The sequence below is a fragment of the Sphaerodactylus townsendi genome, linkage group LG14 (assembly GCF_021028975.2).
Source record: "Sphaerodactylus townsendi isolate TG3544 linkage group LG14, MPM_Stown_v2.3, whole genome shotgun sequence".
In the NCBI taxonomy this organism is placed as follows: Eukaryota; Metazoa; Chordata; class Lepidosauria; order Squamata; family Sphaerodactylidae; genus Sphaerodactylus; species Sphaerodactylus townsendi.
Genome location: NC_059438.1, coordinates 42,253,834 through 42,271,682, shown reverse-complemented (window position 1 = coordinate 42,271,682; position 17,849 = coordinate 42,253,834). Strand labels below are relative to the sequence as shown.

Below are 17,849 nucleotides of genomic sequence, written 5' to 3'. Positions count from 1 at the left end.
ACGTCCCGGGAACCGGTCGCTTGTGGTTCCCAGAAGCAGCGGAGGGGACTCAGCAAGCCAGCAGCTCCAAGGGACGCGGGGGGGGGGGGGGGGGGGGGCCCGATGTTGAAACAGGTCTTTTTGTAGCACCTGTTTGGAAACTTCTTTTTTGGGGCTGCAACCTGAGATCCCGCGAGTGGCAGCGCTGTGAGCTGTCCGTGGCTGAGCTCAGTGAGCAAATCATCCATTCCAGCAACTTGCTTGTATTGCAATGGCCAGAACGGATCTCTTTCAAGGCCCGGGGTCGTCAGGGGCCTAACGAGGCAAACTGTAGCCCTGGGCAAAACCTGTGTTGGATGCTCCCCACCCCACCATGACCAAAAATTTTTTTTGTACCAGGACATTGGTGCCTGCAGGGAGTGCAGGTTTAGACATATCAGTACCAAAATTTCAGCATATCATCAGGAGACTGTCCTTATGCTACCTCCCAAGTTTGGTGAGGTTTGCTTCAAGGAGTCCAAAGATTTGGATTCCCAAAGGGGGTGCCCTCATCCCCCATTGTTTCCAATGGGAGCTAATAGGAGATGGGGGCTGCAACCCCCATTGACAGCAATACAGAAAACTCAATGCAGAACAAAGATTCTTGGGAAAATTTCTGGGATGTTCCTGCAGGGGGCACATTTGTGGATGTATCGGCACCAAAATTTCAGGGTATCATTTGGAGACTGTCCTGATGGCACCCCCCTCCCAAGGTTGGTGCAGTTTGGTTCAGGGGGTCCAAAGTTATGGACCCTCAAAGGGGGTGCCCCATCCCCCATTCTTTGCTAAGGTGATGGGGCTACCCTTTTGAGGGTCCATAATTTTGAACCCCCTGAACCAAACTGCACCAAAGTTGGGGGGTGCCATCAGGACAGTCTCCAGATGATACTCTGAAATTTTGGTGCTGATACATCCAAAAATGCACCCCCTGCAGGAACATCCCAGAAATTTGCCCAAGAATCTTTGTTCTGCATTGAGTTTTCTGCATTGCTTTCAACGGGGGTTGCAGGCTGGGGGGGGGAGAAACATTTCTGAAGGCACAGTCTCAAAACTTTCAGAGTCTCATCGGGAGACTGCCCTAATGATACCCCCCCAGGTTTGGTGCAGTTTGGTTCAGGGGGGCCAAAGTTATGGACCCTCAAAACTGTAGCCCCCATCTCCTATTAGCTCCCATTGGAAACAATGGGGGATAGGGGCACCCCGTTTGGGAGTCCATAACTTTGGACTCCTTGAACCAAACCTCACCAAACTTGGGGGGTAGCATAAGGACAGTCTCCTGATGATCACGCCTGGAAATTTTGGCCACGAATGCCAGCTTATCCTAAAAACGTGCTCTACTGTGCAGGCCAAAAAATGGGAAATTACTAAAAAAAATACCCCAAAACGAACCCTGCACCCCAATGGGCATTACGCCTCTGCCCGGGGTCTCCCTGGGTTCATGGCAGCTGAGCTGCAGAAAGGGTTTTATTGGGCAGGGGCTGCGAACACGCCTCGCCCGCGATGGGAGACTTCAAGGGCTTTGGCCCCTGCGCAGTGAAGCAAAACTACAGTTTTGCACTCAGCAGACCCTTCATCAGCTCTGGTGACAGCAAGGTCTCGCTTCCACTTCTGTTCCCATCTCCTCCGCTTTTCTTCTTAATTGCCTACAAAGAGGAAGTCTGATTGAGGCTTTAAAAGCTACACTGATTTACAAAGAATGCGACCGAAAAGTCACAATCTCTCAGCCTAATCTACTTTACAAGGTTGTTGTGAGGATAACATAAAGGAGAATTATGTCAACCACTTTGGGTCCCCATTTGGTGTCAGCTGGTTTCAGCAGACTCAGACTGAAGTAACTCTGCAAAGGAGTGCACTATACATTAATTTGTGTCAAGTGCAGAAGTTTTTGGCTTGGACAGATGGTTACTGGGGTAAATACTGGTCCTTTTCTCTCCTAAATGGTTGTCTGCAATTTTGGCTGTTTGGAGAATGCTAGACAGAACAATGCTTGAAAAGATGGTTGGAATGCTTTGATTCTTAATCTTAATAGGCAGGGAGAGACAAGGACGCCACAAATGGGTTTATGGGCTAATTTCCAAGGAAGGCTGGCAACAAATGTAGCAAAGGAACAGAATTAAGCACCTAGAGATATCAATTATGTGTGTATGCGTGCCCTACACCCCTGCCGCGATGCCGTCCACCCCGGAACGCCCCTCCTCGTCCCTGGAACTGCGCGTCTGGGGTGTCACGCCCCACCCGGCCCTGTTGGCACTGTACCTCTGGCTGCAGATGTCTGATTTATACCACCTGAAAGTCTGGTCGGGGGGATTCTCCAGCTGTTTTAAGCTATGGGGGATTCTCCAACAGCCAGGGTTTTTATTATTTTCACTGCCTTCCTGTGCCACGTAGATCTCCTCTATAGGTGACGCAGCAGTGTAGCACAGACACTGTCCCTGGCCTCTGGAGCCTTCTGGATTGGACTTATCTCTTTTTCTTGTTTCATACTAGTGATTAGGTACTTTTCCTTTGGGTGTTGTGTGGTTTCCAAGCTGTGTGGCCATGTTTTAGTAGCATTTTCTCCTGATGTTTCACCTGCATCTGTGGCTGGCATCTTCAGAGAATCTTCTGAAGATGCCAGCCACAGATGCAGGCAAAATGTCAAAATGTCAGGAGAAATGCTGCTAGAACACAGCCGTACAGCCCGGAAACCACACAACATCCCAGTGATTCCGGCTGTGAAAGCCTTCGACAATATACTTTTCCTTTGTTTTGATCCTGACTCCTTGCGTACAGATAACGTGCAGCTTTATATGTGTTTATTCAGGAGAAGGTTTCAGGATTAATGTTGCTTCTGGAAGAACTAACTAGGTGGTGCACAGTGTATTTTGGGGTAAAATGTTTTTTATTTTTATTTTATTTATTTCTTCAATTTATATACCGCCCGATCCCCAAAGGGCTCCGGGCGGTAAACAACATTATCTAAATATCAGACAGGAGCGGTCATACAAAATATAAATACATAGGCTCCATCCCATAAAATAACTTACAACTCATAAAACAGCGAATGATAGTAATACATAAATGAGCAAGAGGCATCCAACCCCAATTTAAAACCTACCCCCATAAGGGGAGAGACGGTGGGGCCCCTCAATATGAGGGGACCCTGATATAACTGGCCCGAGCAGTAAGGGGGCACCGTATCAGTGGCTGGACACTCCAAAGGCCCGGTGGAACAGCGCCTTCTAGTCCGTTCTAGTTCTGGCAGTGACATAGGTATAAATTTTTATGGGGAGGTTCTGGGGGCGGGGCCATGCCCCCACCTGCCCCTGGGGGCGTGGTCACACCCCCGGCCTTAGTGCTTATAAAAGCAGATCTCCGAGTCCAGGGATGGCAGACTCCCCTGCCCCCCCCCCCACCAGTTAGGCTCCCAGCTGGCAGTCCCTTCTGCTCTCCCTTTTGGGCAGAGGCGTACCTAGGGGAAATGGATCCCGGTGCAAAATCTGAGGGGGCCGCCATGGGCGGCCGCTGTGATGCTGGAATCCACCCCGAAACTGCATCACTTTCAATTGTGTTTAAACTAGGGAGCCCAGATTCCCCTTTTAAATCCACCTTAAAGGGAGAATCTGGGGTCCCCAGTTAAAACAACATTGAAAGTGATGCTGTTTGCCCTAAGTCGGGATTATCCCTCTTCCCATCCTGAAACATGACATCACGCTCAAATGTTTCTTAAAACTGGGTCTGGACCTCAGATTCTCCCTTTAAATCCCTGCTGAAGGGGGTAGATTTAAAAGGAGAATCTGAGGAAATTTGGGGGTGCCTGCTGTAAGGGGTGCAATTGTTAAGATAGCAGCACCAAGCTTTCAGGGTATCTTTAGGAGACTCTCCTAATGATACCACCCAGTTTGGTGAAGTTTGGTTCAGGGGGTCCAAAGTTATGGACCCTCAAAGGTGTAGCCCCCATCTTCTATTAGCTCCCATTGGAAACAATGGGGGATGGGGCACTCCCTTTGGGAGTCCATAGCTTTGGTCTCCCTGGACCAAACTTCACAAAGCCTGGGTGGTATCAATAAGAGACTCTCCTGATAATACATCCCAGGTTTGGTGAAGTTTGGTTCAGGGGGTCCAAAGTTATGGACCCTCAAAGGTGTAGCCCCCATCTTCTATTAGCTCCCATTGGAAACAATGGGGGATGGGGCACTCCCTTTGAGAGTCCATAGCTTTGGTCTCCCTGGACCAAACTTCACAAAGCCTGGGTGGTATCAATAAGAGACTCTCCTGATAATACATCCCAGGTTTGGTGAAGTTTGGTTCAGGGGGTCCAAAGTTATGGACCCTCAAAGGTGTAGCCCCCATCTTCTATTAGCTCCCATTGGAAACAATGGGGGATGGGGCACCCCCTTTGGGAGTCCATAGCTTTGGACCTCCCTGAACCAAACCTCACCAAACCTTGGTGGTATCATCAAGAGAGTCTCCTGAAAGATCCCTGAAATTTTGGTGCTGCTAGCCTAAAAACTGTGCCCCCTGCAGGCCAAAAACAAAAAAACAGTAAAAAAACCCCAAAAACCCACAAACGGGGGCCGGAGCTTCGGACATGTAATGAGGGGGGGGGGGTTTGAACCTGAGAACCACCCCCCTTAACTACGTCCTTGAGTCCTGGATTTGGTTGTGATCTAATAAGCGTTTGGCCTTTCCTTTTTGCCATGTAGGTGGCTCTGGAACGATGTGTTGTGAAGTCAACAGGAGGTTCTTGCTGCTTTACGCATCCCAGAAGGGGCAGGCAAAAGCTATAGCCGAAGAAATTTGCCAGCAAGCAAAGGAGCGTGGATTCAACGCTGATATTCACTGCATCAGTGAGTCAGACAAGGTGGGATTCTCATTCTTGCCGGGTTGGTGTTTTAGACCTTCAGAAGGTGATGAAAATGAGCAACGCAAGTGACTGACGCATCTTTTCCTCTGGTGGCTTTTGAGTGTCCAAAGTACATCGTAAGCAGTTTGTCTCTCAACTGAAATATTTTTATTTTCGTATCTGTCTTTGTCCAAATAGAACATTGTGATATTCCCCAGTTTCTGCTTCCTTCCTCCTCCACAATTTTCTGTTGAAGTCCCCCCCGCTTTCTGCCCCCCACCCCTCTTTCTCCCCCCTCTTTCTGGCCCCCCTCTTTCTGCCCTCTTTCTACCCCACCGCTTATCTATCAGTCTGCCCTCTCCCCCTACCGCTTACATGTCACTCTTTCCCTATCTCTTTCTCCTGTACCCCCTCCTCTAGCAATTCTCTCTTAGCCCTTGTTATGTCAGTCTCCCCCCTCTTACCCCCAGCCCTTCTCTGACAATGTCCCATAGGTCTTTCCCCTGCTTCGTCTCAATTTGCCCTTCCTGTTCCCTCAGACTGTGTCCCTACTCAGCAGTGGCGCAGTGGTTAAAAGCAGGTGCACTCTAATCTGGAGAACCTGGTTTGATTCTCTGCTCTGCCACCTGAGCTGTGGAGGCTTATCTGGAGAATTCACATTATTCTGTGCACTCCCACACACGCCAGCTGGGTGACCTTGGGCTAGTCACAGCTTCTCGGAGCTCTCTCAGCCCCACAGGGTGTTTGTTGTGAGGGGGGAGGGAAAGGAGTTTGTAAGCCCCTTTCCTACAGGAGAGAAAGGGGGGATATAGAAGAAAAAGAAGAAGAAGAGTTTGGATTTATATCCCCCCTTTCTCTCCTGCAGGAGACTCAAAGGGGCGTACAATCTCCTTGCCCTTCCCCCCTCACAACAAACACCCTGTGAGGTGGGTGGGGCTGAGAGAGCTCCGAGAAGCTGTGACTAGCCCAAGGTCACCCAGCTGGCGTGTGTGGGAGTGTACAGGCTAATCTGAATTCCTCAGATAAGCCTCCACAACTCAAGTGGCAGAGCTGGGAATCAAACCCGGTTCCTCCAGATCAGAGTGCACCTGCTCTTAGCCACTGCGCCACTGCTGCAATCAGATCCTTTTAGCACAGGGAATTTTGTGACATTGGGCCAGCACTTAAAGGGCCCTGTTATGTGTAGCCACTGGACAAACTGAGAGCCAGGCAGGGCCTTGCTAGATTGCCTCAACATCCAAGTAGGTTCACAATGTAGTAGAAAGATATTTATGGCAAGAATAGCTAACACTGGTCACACATATGAAACGACAGCTCACCATACCATTTGCTCATTTCAAAGGGACCCAAATCGCTCAGGTGAGTCTGTGAAGACTGGCAGCAGCTTTCGGGCGAGTGATACTTGATGGGCATTGCTGGCTGGGCTTGAGGAGGGCTCACGCTCTCTGCCCCTGCCCTTGGGCTCAGTTAGTGTCCACAGCATCTGGCCTCATCTCTCACCCTTGTTCGCCAGCCCACTGAAATCTTCACAGCATGTGTGTGCATGTTTTTAGTCACATTGGTCAGAAATATTGTGTCTAGAAACAAATAGGCAGGCAATGTATATCCTTCAGGGTTGTATTACATGATCCTTATGAAGGTCCCGGGTGCACTAGAATTCCCTTAAGTGGAATTTCTTTTTTTCAAAAGTCGCTCCCCGTCACTTTTTATATGCCACCTTTCTGCCCTCACAAGGACCGACAGATTAAAAAACGTGCATAATAAAAAAGCATTGTAAAAACCACTAAAACAAAAGCACATCATTGAAGCAATTTAAATCGAATCTAAAATACGCATACAAAAATACAAAAACAACAAGATAAATGTGAGGAGGGGTCACTGGGGGAAAACCGGATGAACTGAAAAAGACGTCTGCCCCTGCAGGAGGTGGCAACAGAAAAGGAAAGACGAGGTTATTGTTCAGGCGGTGACACAGGGGAGGGAAAGCTGGAGTGGGGAGGAGAGGAAAGCAGGAGGGAGAAGAGAGGAATGTGATTTGTTAGTTGTTCATTTATTTACTTCCCATTTATTTCCCTTCCATCCTCCCTTGGGGATGTTTACATGGGGAAGGGGGTAGATTCTGTTGGCCTCAATAACCTCATGAGGGGAATTAAATTGAGTTAGCAAATGGCTGGCCCAGGGGCGTAACGAGGAAAACTGGAGCCCTGGACAAAACCTGGGTTTGATGCCCCCCCATGGGTGGCGGAAGGAGGCGGAGCTCCCCCGTCCTCCTCCCCTGGTGGCTTGTGGCTTCCCCCCCCCCCCCCCCGCCCTGCCGGCTGAACTTAGGCACCCTCCTTACCGGCGAAAGGGCATGAGATGCGGGGGGGGGGGCGTGGTGGCGGGCAGCAGCAGCATCCAGGGGAGAGCAGCGTGGTCAGTGGGTCAGCCAGGTGTGCGTGCACCCCTGACTGCCACCCCACAAAGATCCATCCAAAGTCACAGCAGGGCTGACAAGAGGCGGAGTACAGGCAGCAAGGCTTGGTGGCTCGGCCCGATCCGTGGATCAGGCTGAGCTGAGCTGGTTCGGAGGCGCTTGGAGGGCCAAGGGGGGCATCAAACCCAGTTTTTGCCCAGGTGTCACTAGCTTTTAAAATGCTGTTTTTTTGTGGAACACAGCAGGCTTCATGTGCTGGAGCAATGATACCCTGAAATTTTGTTGCCAATGTATCTAAAAATACGCCCCCTGCAGGCTGAAATGCAAAAAAAACACCAAAAAATAAAAACGCATCCGAGAATCTCGGATGTTACCGCAAGTTCGGATCGCGTAGAGTTCGAAGGGTTTTGTGTATTTGCTGTTTTGAAATGTCTGTGCAGTGGCTTGTTAACTTGGTTTTATTCTTTCTCTTGACTTGCAGTACAACTTGATTAGTCAAAAGGACCCTGTGGTTATTGTCACTTCCACAACAGGTGATGGAGAGCCGCCAGACACAGCGGTCAAGTTTGTGAAGGAAATTAATGACAAAACTCTGCCCCTGAATCACTTTTCCCACTTACGATATGGATTACTTGGTAATTTTGTAACCTCCTTTTTCCTTAAGAGTGCAAGAATGATATAGTTTTAAATTGCATGTATACTGTTGATCAAACCATTTATGCATGTTGGACTGTTCGGCTCTTCTCATGATGCGCATTAAAAAGTAAAAAAGGCGGGCGGGGTGGGGGGGAAATCCTTCAAACCTCATAGAAACTTGTCGAAGGCTTTCACAGCCGGATTCAACGGGTTGTGGTGGGTTTTCCGGGCTGTGTGGCCTTGATCTGGTACATCTTGTTCCTAATATGTCCCGGCCTGCGGGACCTGTCCTGTCTGGGCCCTGCGGGACCTCGGTGAATTCCGCAGGGCCTGTAAGACGGAGCTATTCCACCGGGCTTTTGGAGGGGCTGGCCGCGGCTCTATTGCCCCCCATAGAAACTGGAACTAAGCTGCTTTTCCCATCTTGGTAGGGCCTGATTCCATCCTGGGCCCTGCCTTCTCCTCCCTTCTCTTTTGGCCTTTAGACCGGGCGCCTGTGTGTGTGTTTTTACACAACCTTGTTGTTTAATTTGTATTTATTGTTTTACTTGCTGCTGAATTTTAATGAGTTAGATTTTATGTTATATTGGTTTACTGTTCTGGAAACAGTCATAGTTGTGAGCCGCCTAGAGCCCTTCGGGGATGAGGCGGCCTATAAATTTAATTAATTAATTAATAATTAATAAAATACCCCATTAAACTTTCCCGTCTCACTAGACACAGTGTGAAACAGATTTTTCTCTGTGATGCATCTCTGAAGATGCCAGCCACAGATGCAGGCAAAATGTTAGGAGCAAGATCCACCAGAGCATGGCCACACAGCCCGGAAAACCCACCACAACCACTCATAGAAACTGATCATCTTACATTTCACCTGATTCCTGCTACTCTATCCAGCCTTCACCTGGCTTTTAATCCAGAGAAGTCTCCAGATCTCCAGTATCACATGTTCAAAGCTCCAAGTGAATTGTTGGGAAAGGGAAGGCATGGGAAATCTGCTTTCCCACTAGAGAGGTAAAATTTCTGGGAATTTTGAAGATATAGGGAAAAGGGAAGGGAGCTTCTTCAAAAATTGAAATGGCAAAAATTGAAATATATGCAACATATGCAACACTTTCAAATGTAATACTTTAACAACCTAAAACACATCATTTATCACCTACTTAGTGTATCAAATTGCAGTATTTGACATATTTATGGAATGCAAAAATGATAAACCTTTTAGTTTTCAAAGAGTCAAATTGCAAATCCGAGTCCCTGAGAGAAGATTGCAAGGTGATACACCCAGAGGTGGGATCCAGCAGGTTCTCACAGGTTCCCGAGAGTAGGTTACTAATTATTTGTGTGTGCCAAGAGGGGGTTATGATTTTGCCACGTGATTTTTGCCTTAGTTATGCCCCTCCTCTCAACAGTAGCGCGCAGAACTTGAAGCAGTCTAGCAGGAGGTGCACTGGCGTGCGTGGCAGCCTGCGCCTGCGTGCATTCGTTTCCCACCCAAGGACCGGCGCAGCGGCTGCGTCCTTGCCACAGCCCCGCCCAGGAATGCCTTGCCCCCAGAATGCCCGACCACGGCCCCGTCGTGCCCCGCCCAGCCCCATTGGTGCTACGCCACAGTTTGAATCCCACCACCATGGGAACCTGTTACTAAAATTTTTGGATTCCACCACTGCCCCCACCACACATACAATCTGCCTAAATTAATAGAGTTATAGAATCAGCATTGCTGTTAGATGGCCATCTGACACATGCTGGCTCTCCCAGAATATTCCACATACTGATATGTTTACTTGATTAGATTTTTCAAAATCCATTAAACCTTGAGAAACTGAGCATATATTTAATCAGAAGGTCCTTACCTAATCCGTCTTTTGGTTTGTGTCTTTATGTTTCTCAGGTCTGGGAGACTCAGAATACACGTTCTTCTGCAACGGGGGGAAGCTATTAGATAAACGGTTTCAGGAACTCGGAGCACAGCGTTTTTATGAAACGGGGCTTGCTGATGACGCTGTAGGGTAAGAATACTGGAGGACTCTGATTGGCTTCTGAGTTCCTCCCAGCTTAATTACATTCATCACATGTGCATTTTAAATATATGAATTTTAATAACTGTTTGAATTGTTTTAATGTTGGTTACCTTGGGAACTGTGAGCTGGGAGGCAAGGCAGCACAGAAATGGCTTCCGTAAATAGTGGGGTGTTGTGTAGTTTCTGGGCTGTCTGGCCATGTTCTAGTAGCATTTTCTCCTGACGTTTCACCTGCATCTGTGGCTGGCATCTTCAGAGGATGCCGCACAGCCCGGAAACCACACACCACCCCAGCGATTCCGGCCGTGAAAGCCTTTGACAATACTTACGTAAATAGTTAATGCACAGCTGTGTAAGATTTTTGTTGTGTTCCCAGACCATTCACAGGAGCGTTTTTGATTGGTCTGCTTCTGTCTGTATGTGGGCATTTGTGGGTTTGTCCACATGCTCGTAGTTCAGAGGATTCAGACTGCAGAGCTGGGCTTGGTATTGGGAAGGCCCATCCAGCAACAGGTGTGTGTAAAGTTCTGACTCATGGTGACACCTTAGGGTCTTCAAGGCAAGTGATTAAGCAGAGGTGGTTTGCCATTGCCTTCTCCTGCAAAGCCTTCCGTGGTGCCTCCAGTCCAAGTACTTAATCTGCTTACCTTTGGAGATCTGATGAGAAAGGTCTATAGCAGTGGTGGCGAACCTTTGGCACTCCAGATGTTATGGACAACAATGCCCATCAGCCCCTGCCAGCATGGCCAATTGGCATTGTAGTCCATAACATCTGGAGTGATGGGCATTGTAGTCCATAACATCTGGAGTGCCAAAGGTTCGCCACTATGGATCTATAGTATACCATTTCACAGTCCCCCTCCAGTGATATACCCCTTACCTTTCCAGGTAAGGACGGAATGACTTTCCATAGTCCTGTGAGAAGATCCAGAGTGCTTTGCGGGAGGGTTGTGCATCTGCACTTCCCACATTGCCTTGGGGATCTCCTTAACAGCAGCAGCAGCAGGCAGGCAGGTCCTGGACATGTGGGGTAACTGTCAGTGGTGGGATCCAAAAATTTTAGTAACAGGTTCCCATGGTGGTGGGATTCAAACTGTGGCGTAGCGCCAATGGGGCTGGGCGGGGCACGACGGGGGCGGGGCATTCCTGGGCGGGGCTGTGGCAAGGATGCAGCCGCTGCGCCGCTCCTTGGGCGGGAAATGAATGCACGCAGGCGCAGGCTGCCACACATGCCGGTGCACCTCCTGCTAGACTGCTTCAAGTTCTGCGCGCTACTGCTGAGAGGAGGGGCGTAACTAAGGCAAAAATCACGTGGCAAAATCACCCATTAGTAACCCCCTCTCGGCACACACACAATTAGTAACCTACTCTTGGGAACCTGTGAGAACCTGCTGGATCCCACCTCTGGTCACTATATTGATTGAGAGACATCAGCTGACAGGCTTCTGCAATGACTTCTATGATGGGGAATATCCCAATGCTCAGTGGTGGGGGTTGGGTTTTCCTTTGTGACCTACCTTGGGGTCCTCTGCTGCTTCTAAACCCGCAGGTTCCACAGAGCCACTGGCAGGAGTCCCAGGCTCCTGTGTGGAAGCCCGTGGTTTTGGGTTGTCTTGGCCTCCTTTCTGGGTTACCCCAAGCTCTCAGAGGAGGTTAGGCATAAAACACAGTGGGGGGAGACTGCGTTGGGGAAAATGACAGTTGGGAGGGAAGCAGGAAACGTGGAGTTGCTTTTTGTTCTGAATGATGGAGGCTGGCATTTGTCATTGTCGTTTTTAAAAGTGCTCTTCCTCCATTTTGTTGTAGTTTGGAGCTGGTGGTCGATCCGTGGATCACTGGACTGTGGGCTGCCCTCAACCGAGAGTTTGTGTCAAGGAGAGAAGACCTGCACCGGTCTGACAAGACTGCATCAAGCATAGACTGCAAAATAGAGCAGTTAAAACTAGAAGATCCGGCAGCCAAAAACAGCGGTTCATCTGAAAATGGAGGAAAGGTTGACCCCGTGCCTCCCAGCCAAGACTCTCAGCCGTCCCTTTCCCAATCGGTTCCTCCTCTTTCCCAGTCTGCTCTTAATATACCTGCTTTGCCACCAGAATACCTCGAAGTGGAACTACAAGAAAGCGTCAGTCAGGAAAGTTCTCCTATGGTGAGGGCCTCTTTGAATGCAAGCCTGTACCTTTCTGGAAGTTTCTGGTTGTGCTGTTATTCATTTATATCCCCACTTTTGTCTCCATTGGGAACAGGAAGCTGCCAACTGCTCTTCCTGCCTCCTTTTTTTGGTTTTGCCAGGTGTTTCCTCAATTAACATTTAACAACAACAACAACAACAACCTTTATTTGGCATTTAAAAATAGGTTCCAGAGCGTTGCCAGACATTTTTGAAATGCAAATCAAGAGTACATTCAAAGCGCAGACAGGAAGACTGTATATAGCAGTATACATTACTTAGAAAGTTCTGTCACTTGTAAAAGAAACTTTGCTACTTTTACCAAGAGCATGACATCTGTGTTGTTTAACAGAAGCTCCACAACAGAGCAGTCAGAGTCACTTTCAGATTTGTCTAGGGCCAGCCTGGGAGAGAAATTCCTGATGCCCACATATCTCGGACAGTCAAGAATAATGTGAGCAAGAGTCTCCACTTGATTTTTACAGTATGGACAAACCCAATCCTGGAGAGGGATGGATAAGTAACGACCCTTTGTGATGGCCGATGGGAAGGTATTGGATCTGGCCCTTGTGATGATCCATCTCTGTTGGGGTTCAGTTAATAATTCAAGATATTTGGCTATGTGCCCCTGTTCCGGTATTATTCCGACAGAGAGGGGTGAGCATGATTTATTTGCTTGCCCCAACAAGATATGATATTCCTGTTCTAGAAGTCTACTTTTTAAGGTTTGGAAAATCTCTCTGGGTGTCAGCATACAGAGATTTTCAAGTAATAAACCTGTTGAGTAAATTTTTGATTTGAGAAGTTGATACCATTCGGAGGCAAATAGGTCTGGGCGCGCAGTGTATATTAAACTGTGCACATCAGCGTTAAAACATAATTTGATCCAATACTTGAACGTATTCAGCCATGCTCTTGTTTCAAGTAATCCGAGTATTTTATAGAGGGTGTTTCCGCAATTATCTCTCCTCCCTGACCCTGTTTGTATTGGTGTCTTTGTAGATGTTTATGTGACCATTTTCGTACTGGTTTATCATTTGGTTTACAATGTACTTTTATATCGTTCTGTTTTTAGTTAGCTGCCTTGGTGGCCCTAATTGGGCCAAAAGGTAAGATTTAAATGTTGTAGATAAATTTTATCCTGACAACATCTCTGTGAGGTAGATTAAACTGAGAATATGGGACTGGCCCAGGGCAACAGAGCAAGCTTCCATTTCACAGTAGTTTCAAACATGGGTCTCCTGGATCCTAGTCTGACACTAACCACTGTGCAATGCTGGATTTCTCCACGTTGCTTCCACATGGCGATTTTGCTCTGGTTTGGCTATCCAGACTAGATTGTTCTCTTCTCCAGTGGCGTAGCGCCCATGGGACAAGGGGGGCGCAACACCCCGGGTGGAGCAGTGGCGTCAGTATCACCAATATTCAATGAGTAAAAAATATTGAAACGAATTGTGGTAGTAGATAGCAGCTGAATATTGGTCATTGAATATTGGTGATACTGACTCTTTCAATTTATTGGAACGCAATATGAATGTTATAGGTTTCTTGCCTTATGGACAATGTTTATGACATCTTATACAATGCTTTTGAGATTTTGTTACTAAGTACAGTACCATTACGTTTCTTAGGTTGCCTAAGTGCCCTCATTGTATGTTTTGTTATTACCTTTATATCTAGTTGAATATTACTTATAACATAATCACAATAGATCTTTATGAATAATCTTTATAAACGGTGTATGAATTATCTATTGACTTTATACTCAAACTAAGTGCATATACCAATTAGCTCATTGCCTTGTGTCACTATATACAGTCCATGTTTCCTAGGCTGGGCTGGCCTCAGATTTTTTAGTATTAACCCAATGTAAACATAAACTTTGCTACTTTTACAGAAATAGTATTATTGCCTCAGAAATAACATTAATTCCTCAGTACCACCACCACCACTTAGCATTTTTTTTAAAAAAATCAGATGTCAACTTCTAGCTACCTATAGCTCAATAAAATTGACCAGATCTGTTGCTGCGATCAAATTATTCCTCTGAACTCTCCAGTTTTATTTTTTTTAAAGTAAATCTCTCACCCTTTTCATTGCAGACGTTTTCTTGACAAAAAAGGGGCGGAGGACTCCTCCAGACGTGTTCTTGTGTGGGGGGAAATAGTGTGTGAATGACATTTTCTTGTGATTGCTTAAAGCACAGGTGTCAAACTCGCGGCCCTCCAAATGTTATGGACTACTGTTCCCATCATCCCCTGCCAGCATCATGCTGGCAGGGGATGATGGGAACTGTAGTCCACAACATCTGGAGGGCTGTGAGTTTGACACCTGTGGCTTAAAGTGACACCAGGTAGGGCTGACATAGCCAGAATTGAGTCCATTGACTTAATGTGCCAGATTCCTCCACTGAAATCAACAGGGTTTAAAAATGCTTTTTCTCTGGCTGGACGGTTGCCGTAATGTGCTCCACTTGCACATAGTGTTGTTTAACTGTGTGTGCTTCTTTCTTCACTCTAAACATCTTCTAGCTTGTTTCCAGGAGGTTATCCTGCCTCTCGGTTCAGAGAGCCCCCCTTTTCAAGTTCCTGTCTTGCGAGCTGTGCAGCTGACGAGGGCCGATGCAGTGAAAACCACTTTGCTGCTAGAACTTGATATTTCTGTAAGTTGAATTTGTTTTTTGTATAATGCATTGGGTACAAAGTATAGACTAAATGATAATGGCCAGCAGGCCATTGTCCCAATTTTAACACTACATCACTTAAAAGAAGAGAGACTTCTATTGAAGCGAGTATCCAGCTGTACATTTTCAGGCTAATGGGGTGCTGTGTGGTTTCCGGGCTGTATGGCCGTGTTCTAGCAGCATTCTCTCCTGACGTTTCGCCTGCATCTGTGGCTGGCATCTTCAGAGGATCTGATAGTAGGAATGGAAAGCAACTGGAGGAGTATATATGCTGTGAGGTCAAAAGGTGAGGCCCTCTGAATAGAGTAGCCTGGTATGTGAGTCACAAAGAAGTCTGTAGCCTGGGAGTAACAATGAAGATAGCAAGGTCAATAGATGAATGCATCTGAATAGAAGTATCCTGGTCTTTGTTTCCTTGATTGCTATTGTCTATAGTTGTCCTGTATTTGTGTGGAGCTGATTAGTCACTGTCTTGATTCTAGAGTTTTTCAACACTGGCAGCCAAATTCTGTTCATTTTCATGGTTTCTTCCTTCCTGTTAAAATTGTCCATGTGCTTGTGAATTTCAATGGCTTCTCTGTGTAGTCTGACGTAGTGGTTGTCAGAGCGGTCCTTCAGATCCTCTGAAGATGCCAGCCACAGATGCAGGCGAAACATCAGGAGAGAATGCTGCTAGAACACGGCCATACAGCCCGGAAACCACACAGCACCCCAGTCATCCCGGCCGTGAAAGCCTTCGACAGTACTTTCAGGCTAATGTTATATGATTGCATGTGTACAGTGGCAATTATACTTCACTGCCGCTAAGCTGAAAAAAAAACATACCATGGACAAAAGGAAAATACCCATTATGTGCTGCTTCTTCCATGAGTTACATTTATAACGCAGGAAACGTTTATTTTGGAGGGGAAACATGAGGCCAGTGGAGTTTCGGCCTTGTTTTAGAGGAACGCACTTCTATTTTTAAAACAGGAGACAACTTTCAGCTACCAACCTGGTGATGCCTTTAATGTCATTTGCCCCAACTCTGCCAGTGAGGTCGATGAGCTCCTTCGCCTTTTGGGACTTTCAGAAAAGAAAGAGCACAGTGTTTGCTTGAAGGTTAAGCCCGGCACTAAAAAGAAAGGTACGTTTTTAAATGCATCATCATTTTCATTGAATTCAGCACTGAAAAAAATGTTGTAAACTTATCCTTCAGAATCTTCCAGTACAAATAACACCCCACCCCACCCTTTCATATTTATTTACTTCCTCTAATTTTGCATTTTATGTCTCACTCAGGTTTGTATTGTTGGTATTCCTTGTCACCTTATTTTCCCTTCCGTTGTCTTTCTTCTAGATTCCGTCTTATGGTGGTTATTGACCCATGTGGTGTCTGTATGCAGGATGGGGGCGGGGACTGGAAACAAGACTAAATGAAATTATTAAATAATTTGGAAACTTTCTTAGCTTTGGGGGGGATTTCCCTGGAAAAGTGGCATTTAAAATGCCTGCAGTTTTGTTTTCAGTCCCTTTCTTATTTGTTCTTGGCATGTTTTTTTGACCACTCTAGGACACTTTTGGAGAAAGCTCTCCCACAGCTCCAGCAACTTTTTTCCTCTTTATATAAGTCATGGTCAATTCAGAAACAATTAACATGTATGTGAGGTTTGGGGGGGCGGGGGTGTGGCAGGGCAGGGCAGTTGCAGTGGTGGGATCCAAAAAATTTAGTAACAGGTTCCCATGGTGGTGGGATTCAAACAGTGGTGTAGCGCCAATGGGGCTGGGCGGGGCATTCCGGGGGCGGGACTGGGGCATTAATAATTTCTCTGTGACTGTAAAAAACTCTTACTGTTAAAAAAAGTTCCTAATTTCCAGCTGGTATCTTTCTGTCCATAATTTAAACTCATTATAGCAAGTCCTATCGTCTGCTGCCAACAGAAACAACTACTTCTCCTCTAATTGACTGCCTGTCAAATACTTAATACTTTCAAATATTAAATGTTGTTTCTAGAAATCAAAAGAAGGATACTTTCCTTAAACAAGGAACCTTACCATATTTCTAAAACATGTTTTTAAAACAGCCCAACAGGGAGAATTATCCCATTTTCTACCTTCGCTAACCAGCCACATAGGAAACAACAGGACTTTATGATTTTTGGACCTAATGGAATTTCTAATGGAAAAGCAGACCCAATTAGTAACCCCCTCTCGGCACACACAAATAATTAGTAACCCCCTCTCGGGAACTGGTGAGAACCTGCTGGATCCCACCTCTGGGCAGTTGCCTCAATATGCATTACTGTACTCTCTTTTGCTTTGTACAGCACAATCCTGTTCTTGTTTCCTCAAAATCATGGCCTCAGCTTCACTATTCCCTAGTAAAAGGCTGGGATTATTACTTCAATTTCATTTTCTGTTCAACAGCTTGGTAGGGACCTTTTGCAGGGTTTCCCATAGTGAATATTTTGATATCTTCTGCAACATGACGGCTTCACTTTGTACCCTTGACTTCAGATAATTTATCTGTGTTGAATACCACCAAGTGCAGATTTGGAGAGTTCTTACTGGGTTTGCTTCTGTTTCCAGCTTTTAATCAGTCACCAATTCAGATACGCATATGCCCTCTTATCCCAAGCCTACTGCAGGCGCTTTATTTTGTCATTGGCTCATTCCGCACATGCAGAATAATGCACTTTCCAACTACTTTCAGTGCTCTTTGAAGCTGTGCGGAATAGCAAAATCCACTTGCAAACAGTTGTGAAAGTGGTTTGAAAACGCATTATTTTGCCTGGGCGGAAGGGGCCATTGTGAAGTTTTCTGTAACTGCATGCTGCCCCTCCAAATTTGCAAAAAATACGAAAGTGAAAAACCTTTATGGTATTGTTGAAGGCTTTCACGGCCAGCATCATCTGGCTGTTGTGGGTTTTCCAGGCTGTGTGACTGTGGTCTGGTAGTTTTAACTCCTGATGTTTTGCCCACATGTGTAGCTGGCATCTTCAGAGGCATGTCAGACAGAGACCACTGGATTTCCTTGTACATCCTTTGAAAGCCACTGCTTGGTAGCACACATGGATCCTTTGAGTACACATTTTTACACA

General features: G+C 46.7%; 1 protein-coding gene across 1 annotated transcript in view; it reads left to right on the top strand.

Moving 5' to 3' along the window:
- The window catches only part of MTRR (5-methyltetrahydrofolate-homocysteine methyltransferase reductase), a 47,404-nt gene that overhangs the window by 204 nt on the left and 29,351 nt on the right, over nt 1-17,849 (top strand). Inside the window, exons 2-7 of the mRNA XM_048515567.1 lie at nt 4,704-4,861; nt 7,741-7,894; nt 9,790-9,907; nt 11,726-12,065; nt 14,629-14,748; nt 15,742-15,895. Of these exons, the coding sequence (XP_048371524.1) occupies nt 4,718-4,861; nt 7,741-7,894; nt 9,790-9,907; nt 11,726-12,065; nt 14,629-14,748; nt 15,742-15,895 (1,030 nt within the window). The 5' untranslated portion in view covers nt 4,704-4,717. The remainder of the gene's footprint in view (nt 1-4,703; nt 4,862-7,740; nt 7,895-9,789; nt 9,908-11,725; nt 12,066-14,628; nt 14,749-15,741; nt 15,896-17,849) is intronic.